We start from the raw sequence: 12079 nt of genomic DNA on the forward strand, positions 1-12079 counted from the left end.
TCAACAGGATTGCGGCTGCCTACAACGAATTTGGCCTGACCATCAGCCTCAAGAAAACTAACATCATGGGACAGGACGTCAGAAATACCTCATCCATCAATACTGGCAACCATGCTCTGGAAGTGGTTCAAGAGTTCATCTCCCTAGGCTCAACTATCACCAGTAACCTGTCTCTCGAGGCAGAAATCAACAAGCGCATGGGAAAAGCGTCCGCTGCTATGTCCAGACTGGCCAAGAGAGTGTGGGAAAATGGCGCACTGACACGGAACACAAAAGTCCGAGTGTATCAAGCCTGTGTCCTCAGTACCTGCTCTACGGCAGCGCAACATATGTCAGCCAAGAGCGACGTCTCAATTGATTCCATCTTTGCTGCCTCCGGAGAATCCTTGGCATCAGGTGGCAGGACCATATCTTCAACGCAGAAGTCCTCGAGACGGCCAACATCCCCAGCATATACACACTACTGAGCCAGCGGCGCTTGAGATGGCTTGGCCAACACTTTCTGTTTTTACTTCAAACGTACTTTACTGGCTGTGAAGTGCTTTGCAAAGTCCTGAGGTTGCAAATTCAAGTCTTTTTTTTCTTTAAATCCACTACTTCTGCAAATTGAGACTATGCAACCTATGCTTAAGTCCAAATTAACTATAAATACAAAAAAAGCACTGGTGATGCCAACACTGATCCCTGTGGTTCCACACTTCCCAACCCTTCGCCAACCCAAGCACCCTCCTTTTACTCTATTTTTCCCAGTTCAACCAACTTTCTATCCATATTAATATGTTTCTTTATACAACATGCCTGAGTTTTTGTGACCACCTTGTGAGGCATTTTACTGCACCTACTGCATTCTCCTCATTATGTATCTTTAACTGGTCACATATTCAAAAGAAACTCTAAATGTTCACTAATTTAATTTCAAATTATAAATCCTAAGTATTACTCGCAACTGACAAACTAGTCAATAGTTACCCTGTTAGATAATCCTTCACTCCCTTCTTGAATAATTCCATTGATTTCCTTCCAGTACCATGTCCAAATTCGCATAGGTAAAACTTAAAATCTGAATTTAGAGCTGGCCAATCCCTCGGATTTGCTTCACTGCCTAGTCTGTATATCAGGGCCTGGTGACATCGAACTTGTGTCTGGTGAGATCTGTTCACTGTTAAATAACAAATTCCTTTCCTACAGTCATTTCTAACAATTGTTCACAACTTCTAGCATACTCAAAAAATTTAATTAAGGACAGAAAACTCTGCTAGTAAATGCTAGCAGAGTGGGCAGACAGGTGCCACATGTGAGTTTTTGCGAATGGAAAGCGGCTTCCAGTGGCATTCCACAGGGCTCAGTGTTGGGACCCTTGCTGTTTGTGGTATATATTAATGATTTGGAAATTTGCAGATGACAGAAAAATTCCCCGTGTAGTTGATAGTGAAGAGGATAGCCATAGACTCCAGAATGATATCAACGGTTTGGTTGAGTGGGCGGAAAAGTAGCAAATGGAATTCAATCTGGAGAAGTGCAAGGTAATGCATTTGAGGAGGGCAAACAGAGCAAGGGAATACACAATAATCAGGATATTGAGAGGGGTAGAGGAAATAAGAGACCTTGGACTGCATGTCCATAGGTCCCTGAAGGTGGCAGGACAGGTAGATAGAGTGATGAAGAAGGCATATAGATTGCTTTCCTTCATTGGCCGAGGTATAGAATACAAACATAGGGATGTAATGCTGGAATTGCATAAACGCTGGTTAGGCCACAGCTGGAGTATTGCAGACAGTTTTGGTTGCCACAATACAGGAAGGACATAATTGCTGTCGAGATAGTACAGAGGAGATTTATAAAGAATATCGCCAGGGCTGGAAAATTGCAGCTATGAGACAAGATTGCATCGGCTAGGGTTGTTTTCCTTAGGAGAAGAGACTGAGGGGTGACTTAATTGAGGTGTACAAAATTGCGGGGCCTAGATAGAGTAGACAGGAAGCACCTTTTTCCCCTAGCAGTGAGGTCAATTACCAAGGAGCACAGATTCAAGGTGATTGGTAGAAGGATTAGTGGGGACATGAGGATTAACTTTTTCTCCAAGAGTGGTGGGTGTCTGGAATTCGCTTCCCAAATTAGTGGTGGAGGCAGAAACCCTCAACTCATTTAAAAGGTACCTGGACCTGTACCTGACATGCTTAACCTGCAAGACTACGGACCTGATGCTGTAAGGTGGGATTAGAATGTGCGGCTAGTTTCTTCAGCTGGCACAAACACAATGGGCTCTTTCTATGCAGTAACTTTTCTATGCTTCTATGGAATTTAATACTGGCAAGTGTGAGGTGATGCATTTTGGCAGAAGGAACAGGGAGAGGCAATATCTACTTAATGGCACAGTTCTAAAGTGTGCAGGAACAGAGGGATCTGGGGGTGCACGTGCACTGATCTTTGAAGGTGGCAGCACATACAGAGAGTGGTTACTAAAGCATATGGGATCTTGGGCTTCATAAATAGAGGCATTGAGTACAAAGCAGGGAAGTTATTCTGAACCTTAATAACTGGAGTATTGCATCCAGTTCTGGTCACCACACTTTAGGAAGAATGTGAGAGTCCTTGAGAAGGTGCAGAGGGGATTTATTAGATTGATTCCAGGGATGGGAATTTTAGTTACAAGGCTAGGTTGGAAAAGCTGGGGGGGTTTTCCCTTAGAACAAAGGAGATTGAGGGGAGATTTAATAAAAGTGTACAAGATTATGACAGACTTAGCTAAGTTAGACAAGGAAAAACTGTTCCCATTAACTAATGGAGCAAGGACTAGGGGACACAGATTGAAAGTTTTGGGCAGGAGATGCAAAGGAATATGAGGAAACATAGGTGGTAATGACCTGGAACTCTCAGCCCACAAGGGTGGTGGAGTTAGAGACAACGACTTCAAGAAGTTGGATGGTCACTTGAGGGAAATAGACTTGCAGGACTACAGTGATTAAGCAGAAGAGTGGGACTGACTGGGTAGTTTTGAGTAGAGTTCACATGGACTCGATAGGCCGAATGGTCTCCCTTTGTGCCGTAAATGACTAACATCTCTTTTCTCACTCCCACCATCTTCAAAAACTGAAAATATTTTATATCTTCATTTTGAGGTCCTATTTAGTGAACATTTCCCTCTGTCAATTATCCATCCCTTAACACATCATCCCGGTTTTGCCATTTCTCTCTGTCACACACAGCTGTCTATTATTGCTGCTATTCCTCAGCCAAGCTCTTGCCCGATAGCTATCCAATAACACAAGTGCACCTGGTGGACACAGCCAAAGACAGGACCAGGCTCTGCTGCACATGCCATCAAATAGCCTACCCACACAATTCAACTCCTCATGAATGGCACTTGGGCAAAGAACCAGGAGGAATCCATAGAACCATAAGCCAGTTAGAATTTAAGAGTTCAAGGTGGAAGAGGTAGAAGAGACATAACTGAAAGAGTAAAATTGAGAGAGAAGATTTTAAAAACATACCGCCTCCACTATAACCATTGAAACCAGGACCATCGCCAAAACCGCGACCACCCCCAAATTCATCTGTGACAGAAGAAAAGATTGCTAAGCCATCTTAAAATAAAACAAAGTTAATTTAATAAGCAAATGCATCTTCAAAGCTTACTAGGGCCGCCTCCAAAATTTCCTCCGCGTCCCATAGGAAAATTGCCACTTCCACGAACGTCTCCTCTAAATCCACCACCTGTCATTAACAATATTGTGTTACTTTCATTTTGAAGTTATGCTACTGAGAGGAGTCTTCATAAAATCGAAATGTTATACTTCATTACAATTAAATTATAACTTAGTGCACACACGCCTCATCACAACCACATTTAGGATCAAACCAGTATCTTCTGAAATTTCAACATTCTTTTTTAAATTTTGAACAAAGTTTCAGGCAAAAGGTTTTCTGCAAGTTTAGTACTGAATCCTAAAACAAAGTTAAAAATTGTCCAAAACATCTCAACTTGTTCGGATTACATACCTCCTCGTCCTGGCCTGTTACTTTGTGCCTCCATTATTTCTTGACGCGACAGAGCTTTTCTTACTTCTGCATTGTGCCCGTTAACATAATGATACTTTTGAACTGGAACAAAAGTTTGTAATAGTAACACATTGAAGCCACAAAGAAATTGTACAGCTACAAGTATGACCTACCAATAAATGTTCCCAAATACAAACTACTGATTTTACTATACCTAGAGAACATTGTGGAATACCGAATTAAAAACGGTCAAGCAAACCCCCCACCTGCCAAGACTGAGGCACATATTATTTCGCCACATGAACATTAAAACTTAAAATTGCAAGCCCCTGACTGGAAAGACATTTGAACAGTAACAGACAGTGTTGGAACAATGGGGACCCAGTCACTGCTTCCCCAATACAAAGAAGTGATCAGACCAATTTTGGCCACATGACTGACTGATGGGAGGTTTTGAATTTGAACTTCCAGAGGATTTAAACTCAGAAAGCCATGTGCTCCCGGTTGGAACGGAACCTCCTCTCCAGTCATGCCTGCCTCTATCTCTTTCCCACGGTACTGAATTTTGTCAAAACATGTGAACCTCAAAGAGAAAAAAGCCTCCTATATGAACAAGATTTAAGAACAACACTGGGCCTCGACGAACAGCAAGACTACCTACAATCAAGTGAGCTCCAAACACAGTAAACAAGAAACTCTTGTGATATTGCCTCAAACACCTCTCTATATTTTCCCCTCATCTTTTCTGTTCCTATTTGCATGTGTGTATCGCGTGTGCATGCTAGCGTGGGCAAGTCGTATATCTGTAGTCGTTAACCATGTAAGAGTTTAAGTTTTAATAAAATTTCATCCTTCTTCAAACTTCAGAAAACTGTGTGAACTGGTTTATTTGTCTTATAATTGGAAAGCCGTGAACAAGGATTCACAAAGGGGGAGCTCAAAACAGTGTTTAAAAATAAACCCTGTTACAATAAGACCAGGTGAAGATAGTAACAGACCCCCTAGAAACCTTTCTCACCTGGTCGTAACAGAAATTGCAGTTTCAAAACACAACTCTTCTGTATATCCTACTTTGAGCAGATTTGCTGAGTTTCTTAATCTTAAGCGAATCTCCTCAGAGCACACATGGGATCTGCTGTGTTCAGTTTGCCAGTCCCCAAAGCTTCAACTTTGAAGTTCCAAGCTTCATCTTTAAATCCCTTCATGGTCTCATTTCTCCTGTGCTCAGCTCAGTTTTCCTCCAAAGCTGCGTGCATCCCTTATTTCCTTCACCCTACCATGGATGGCCATACCTTCAATTCTCTTGGCCCCAAGTTAATTCTCTCCCTAAACCCTCCACTTCTCTCCTCCCTTTAAGACTCTTGTGATGGAAACCACACCTGCCAAAATGAGAGATTAATTTTGTCATATGGAACATTATTTGAACGTTTACTGGACATTGAAATAACTTGTTTAAAAAGACGACATAACAGTGGCTGAAAACATGGCTGCACATTTGCATTCTAAAGGACAGTTGCATGGAGAGACAATGGGAAAACTCCCGGATCCAATTAGCCAGATGGGTTTTGTCAATAGTGATTATCAAGAGACACCGAGAGCCATTGAAGGTTTAGGAGCCAGCATTCCACCACCCACCCCCTGCCCGAGATTGTCTGATAAGCTTGGAGGAATCCACAAATTTCACAGGAGGCTGTTTCAAACAGGGAGCTAGTCACATGACTAACTTACTGGCCAACCTGGAGTTAATTGAAAGCAAAATACTGCGGATGCTGGAAATCTGAAATAAAAACAAGAAATGCTGGAACCACTCAGCAGGTCTGGCAGCATCCGACCCTTCTTCGGAACTGGAGTTAATTGAATTGTGCTCACAGAACAGGTTTTGGAAGAGACTTCAATTGAACTTCAAGAGAGCACTCCCTCTCTCTGTCTCTCTTACACAAAGTTCCAAGGACCCATGGAGTTAACTTAAGCCTCAAGACAGAAGACTGGCAAAACAAGTTTGAAAGTATGCACTGGACCCCAACGAGAACTGCAAGACTTAACTTCAAAGACTTTACATTCAACCCAAAACCAGTAACTGAATTTCCATCTACTAGTTCAAACCTCCCCCCCACCTTAATTTTTTCTCCTCATCTATATCTATTTGCGTGTGTGTTTATCGCGTATGCATGCTAGCGTGGTTATGTCGTTTCTTCTTAGTAAGTTTAACTGAGTTAGAGTTTTAAGGTTAATAAACTTACACCTTTCTTGTTTAAATCTGAGAAAACCTGTCTGGTTGATTTCTTTGCAATTACAATTAGAGTAGTGAGTAAGGGCTCACTGAGGGATAGCTAAAAACATGGTGTTATAAAAATTAATCCCTGTTATGGCCAAACCAGGAAAAGGCTGAGGGGAGCCCTAGACCCCTTTCTCACCTGGTTGTAAAACCCTCCTTAATACCCACCTCATTCACCAAACTTTAAATCACCTCTCCTAATATCTCTGGCTGTGTCATTTTCATTTAATTACATTTCTGTGAGTGCTTTGGGAGGATTTTCTATCTCTGAAGAGTTTTAAATATAAGGTGTCACTGTTTCAGACCAATTTTTTTCCTAAGCTCCAATTATTTTCTGTAGTGACGAGGAATGGAGAACATTCTGGCCTCTTTCAACTATATCATGAAGACACCAGCAGCCACTTCACTGACTGGTGAAACTGAGCCAAGACAAAGGAATCTATCTAGGACACATTCAGGGGAAAAGAGATTTCAGTGATTGCCCACTTTATAGAAAAGGCGAGATCGAGAAAATGTTGTTTTTGCAGAAACCTAAATAAATGACTAAAGCCCAAAAAGCAGAACATTTGAGTGTGGGTGGTGGGAAAACAGAATCAAAACAATGTAAACCTCAATACTAAGGAAGTTACTTACGGACTACTTTGTCCACCGGATCATGGTCATCAAAAGATACAAATGCAAAACCCCTCTTTTTTCCACTTTGGCGGTCTGTTATTACTTCAATGGTTTCAATTTTTCCATAGTTCTTAAAGTATGCTCTGAGGTGATGTTCATCAGTGTCATCTTTTATTCCACCAACAAACAGTTTCTTCACAGTCATGTGAGCACCTGGTTTCCCAGAGTCCTAAAAAATTGTACAAATGAATTGTCAATTTTATTCTCAAAATTAATCTAAAGCAACCCATACCACTGTATCAATATATGCCATTTTACTGAAAGGTCAGGATTCTTGCTTCTTCCAATTTCTAATGGACAGGTCACATGTGACCGATGGGTGAGAACAGCATTTGCCTCTGCTGTAATGCATGCTGAGACATTACTTTGGAGAGATTGCAAAAGGAAGTTAGCAAAAAAATTGCTGTCACCTTAAAAAGAAAAAAAAAATCTCCAAGCTTTAAATCTTTGGGAGCATTTCACCATTTTCTGCACACAAGACCTTGATTATGTAGCCACCATCGTCAGTTTTGTGTTAAATTGTAGAATGTTAAGGTTTTAAGTAAAAGATGTAAGTACAGGGTCTAAAAAGAGTCTGAAAGAGCAGAAAAGCTAGGAGCGTCATATACAAAGTTGATCTAATTAATGTGCAAGATCATACCTATATTAGATAATCCAAAATTCCTCGTAATTAATAGTCTAATATAAAAAGCAGGAATAGACAAAGTGCAAACTGTACAGTTGTGATTCCTACAGGAAAAGACCAGTGCATTCATCTTGGTTTATTAGCTCAAGATAATGCTGTAGCATTTAAACCATTGACAGCAACTGCCCCACAGAAAATACTTTGCAAAACTCTCTAAGAGGCCACAACAAAAGCAGATCTCTCATGGACTGCAACTTACCATAGTCATCTCTGACCAGCCAACACAAGATTAATAAAGCAAACAAGTAGAGTGAGGAGCATTCAATTCATTATATATATACCGTTCAATTGGAAATTCACGAGTTAGAAAATTATTCTGGCTCAAATTTAAAATTACTAAAACATAAACTACATATCTGATGCTCTGAATTAAGGTGGGTCAACTCCAATGGGCAAAATTTACTAATTCCACAAACTAGTTACAATTAACAGGATGGCTGCTGGGCAAATCACATCACAAGGAAATACAAACAATACCCTAGGATGCTTTTTAAATTAACACAGTTTTGCTCAAATGTCCTCCCCTCATTAAAACTTACTTCTCTTGCGACTGCTCGTTTAGGCTCCACTACACGTCCATCAATTTTATGAGGTCTAGCAGCCATTGCATCATCAACTTCTTCAGCAATGGAGAATGTCACAAATCCAAACCCTCTTGATCGCTTGCTTTGAGGATCCCTCATGACCTGCAAAGATAGTAACTTGTAATTTCATGCTGTACCACTTTCAAATACAAGTGTAACAAACTAATATTTGCCTTTTAACCCTGATACATTAGGTGGGTTCATGGATATGCTGGGTTTAGTTGATAGCCTAGCCCTGGAAGTCAGTTCAAGTGTTCCTTGTAGGCAAGTATCTTAAACAGGCACATCCAATGCCAATTTCAGACTATTTGCTGTTTCTACTTTTCCCACCATTGGCAACTGCTTGGCAAAAGCAACTGCATCTGAAGATCAGAAAAAACAGCAGGAAGTGACTGCTTTCAGCTTTTTGTATACTTCTAAAGAACATGGTTATCAAGTTCTGACAAACATTTTAGATAAAGTGTAAGCACAAAAATGTAAACAGAGTAGTCATATATTCTCTCATACAATTTCTTCACTGTTAAACAATCTGCCCATTCTTCCCAAAATCATTAGCCCAGAATTAAGACATAATCGAGCTTGGGAACTAAGCGTTATTATTCATCAGTTATATTAACAACCTCAACAACTGGTCATTTTCCATTACTCTTTACAAAGCACATCGAACAATTTACAATCTTACAATGACCAATCAATATCTGATCTGGGCAATCTGTATATAGACATTTGCAAAACTTACCACACAGTCTGTAAGCTTTCCCCATTGCTCAAAGTGGCCTCTCAAATTTTCTTCTGTAGTATTAAAGCTGAGACCACCTATGAACAGCTTGCGATACTGCTCCTTATCTCTGTTCTGGGTGGGGGAGGGGGAAGGGAGAGAGAGATAGATTAATTGCTTAATTAATATGGTCCTCATTTCCTTTAACATCTATAAGATCTACAAATTCAGTACATTGAGTAGGTACTGCAGCACTGGGCAGCAGGATAGGGGAAGAGGACAGTAGTTCAGGAGCAATATCATATTGGGGAGGGTTACAGGATGTCTTTGATTATCTATTTTCCCATCAGTGAGTGGGCAGTGAAGTGCTTCACAAGGCTGATTGCTTAAATAATGGGCTTGGGGGGATATATAGCTGATAAAACTTCCCCATTGCTGGAGAAATCCTTTCACCAGATCTTCTTGCACTTGGATCTTGACCTGACCTAAAGATGGTGTAGGTAGGAGGGATCCCTTTATTTATTTATTTAGACAGACAGCACTGAAACAGGCCCTTCAGCCCACCGAGTCTGTGCTGACCAACAACCACCCATTTATACCAACCCTACAGTAATCCCATATTCCCTACCACCTACCTACACTAGGGGCAATTTACAATGGCCAATTTACCTATCACCTGCAAGTCTTTGGCGGTGGGAGGAAACCAGAGCACCTGGCGAAAACCCACAGTCACAGGGAGAACTTGCAAACTCCACACAGGCAGTACCCAGAATTGAACCCGGGTCCCTGGAGCTGTGAGGCTGTGGTGCTAACCATTGCGCCACTGTGCCGCCCTTTCTGCAAGATAAACCCTTTCCATAAATCCCTTCCTTCCGGCTGTAACTAGATCTCAAGCTGGCTTGACGATTGGGGGTGAAGGTCCAGTTATCTTAAAAAAGGTTTCAGGAAACCTGTTCAATTTAAAATATGAACAGGAACATAAACTAACAGGCTTTTTAAAGCATGAAGTCTGTGAGGGATTTTACTAAGAGCGAAGTTAGAAATGCTAGAGGATAGTTAGAAGCTAGCTTATCAAATTCAGCACCCACATCTACACTGACATTGTGCAGCTCTCCCTCAATCATTCCACTGCCCATGTTGTCATACTGCTTGTCTGACATCCAGTCCTGGATGAGCCATAATTTCCTCCAATAAAAATTAGAATCACTAAAGCCATTGCCTTCATTCAGCCCCTGCCACAATCTCTGTTCCCTCACAGGATGATATAGATAGGCTGGTAAGATGGGCAGAGCAATGGCAAATGGAATTTAATCCTGAGGTGTGAGGTGATGCATTTTGGGAGTACTAACAAGGCAAGGGAATATACAATGGATGGTAGGACCCTTGGAAATACAGAGGGACCTTGGTGTACTTGTCCATAGATCACTGAAGGCAGCAGATAAGGTGGCATATGGGATACTTGCCTTTATTAGCTGAGGCATAGAATATAAGAGCAGGGAGGTTACGATGGAGCTGTATAAAACACTAGTTAGGCCACAGCTGGAGTGCTGTGTACAGTTTTGGTCACCACACTAGAGAAAGGATGTGATTGCACTGGAGAGGGTGCAGAGGAGATTCACCAGGATGTTGCCTGGACTGAAGCATTTCAGCTATGAAGAGAGACTGGTTAGGCTAGGATTGTTTTCCTTAGAGCAGAGAAGGCTGAGGGGGGACCTGATTGAGGTATACAAAATGATGAAAGGCATTGATAGGATAGATAGGAAGAAACTTTTCCCTTAGCAGAGGGGTCAATAACCAGGGGGCATAGATTTAAGCTAAGGGGCAGGAGGTTTAGAGGGGATTTGAGGGAAAAAAATTTCACCCAGAGAATGGCTGGAATCTGGAACACACTGCCTTGAAGGGGTGGCAGAGGCAGGAACCCTCACAACATTTAAGTATTTAGATGAGCACTTGAAAAGCCCAAGCATACAAGGCTACAGGTCAAGTGCTGGAAAATGGGATCAGGATAGGGGCTTGACCGGCACAGACACTATGGGCCTTTCTGTGCTGTATAACTTTATGGCAACCTGCCTTCCCAAGCCACAGCCTCAGGCTAGACCAGACTACACCAAGCTGAACTTGCATCCCCATCTACTTCCAAGTGAGGACAGAATTGATTGGTGACTGGGCTTAGCGCTAAGGGCTAAGCACAGTCACCCATCATTGCTGTCATCACTTGCCCTACATTTGTGCACAACCCACCACTGCCTCAAATTTGAAATTTTCATCTGTATTAAAAGCCCTCCATGGCCTTGCTACTGCTCCATGTCTGTCGATCTCCCACAACTCTCCAAGAGCTCTGCACTGCTTTAACTCTGGCCTCTTGTGCATCCTCCTCTCCCTTCACCCCATCACTAGCAGCCATCCAAGCTCTGGAATTCCCTACTCAAAATTTTCTTACTGTTATGAAACCTCTTGCTTCAACCAAGTTTTTCATTTCCTGTCCTAATATCTCTTGACAAGGTGTCAATTTTAGTCCGATTATGCTCCTGTGAAGTGTCAGAACATTTTACTATTTTAAATGCACTATATAAAAGTAAACTGTTGATAGCACGCGATGGTCTTTACTTTATATTACATATAGGTGTATGGATTAAATTGTGCAAGCCCAGATCTTGAGTAATGTTACCATTATGCCCCTGGGTTATGTTCAATTAGATACAGAACAGCATGATGCAACTCCTACAAAATTCAAACAGGCCTGTTTACAGAAATGACAGATCAAGACATTTATATCAATTTAATTTGGAGACAGAAACCACACAGATGCATTTTTATTATACATTTAGTTACTTCAGTTGCCTCGGCCCTAAACTTTGGAATACCCTCCCTATACCTCTCCATCTTGCTTTCCTTAAGACATTCCTCAAAACCTACCTCTTTCAACCTTTTCATCACCTGACCCAATATCTCCTTTTGTGGCTCCATGTCACTTTGTCTTAGAATGCTCCTATGAAGTGCCTTTTAACGCTTTATTACATTAAAGGCACTATATAGTTACTATTCTCAAAGTAGAGAACATTAATAAGAATCTTTTTCAAGGTATTTTAAATAAATAAGGAAACTTTTAAATCAGTCTAAGTACTGCAACACTGGTTAAGGCA

The 12079-nt window shown here is 41.4% G+C and overlaps 1 protein-coding gene across 4 annotated transcripts in view; it reads right to left on the reverse strand.

Annotated features, from left to right (window-relative positions):
* Window positions 1–12079, reverse strand: part of LOC137384707 (heterogeneous nuclear ribonucleoproteins A2/B1-like) — a 45605-nt gene that overhangs the window by 30870 nt on the left and 2656 nt on the right. For 3 of the 4 annotated variants that reach the window (XR_010977640.1, XM_068059035.1, XM_068059013.1), the window contains exons 2-7: window positions 8958–9071; window positions 8174–8320; window positions 6908–7118; window positions 4000–4101; window positions 3637–3714; window positions 3492–3554 (exon numbers count right to left, since the gene is read on the reverse strand). Coding sequence is in view for 3 of the 4 variants with exons in the window: in XM_068059035.1 (XP_067915136.1) it covers window positions 3492–3554; window positions 3637–3714; window positions 4000–4101; window positions 6908–7118; window positions 8174–8320; window positions 8958–9071 (715 nt within the window). In the remaining variant the exon portion in view is untranslated. The remainder of the gene's footprint in view (window positions 1–3491; window positions 3555–3636; window positions 3715–3999; window positions 4102–6907; window positions 7119–8173; window positions 8321–8957; window positions 9072–12079) is intronic. The other variant, XM_068059025.1, reaches the window with a different exon arrangement.

The sequence above is a fragment of the Heterodontus francisci genome, chromosome 2 (genome assembly GCF_036365525.1).
Source record: "Heterodontus francisci isolate sHetFra1 chromosome 2, sHetFra1.hap1, whole genome shotgun sequence".
Classification (NCBI taxonomy): domain Eukaryota; kingdom Metazoa; phylum Chordata; class Chondrichthyes; order Heterodontiformes; family Heterodontidae; genus Heterodontus; species Heterodontus francisci.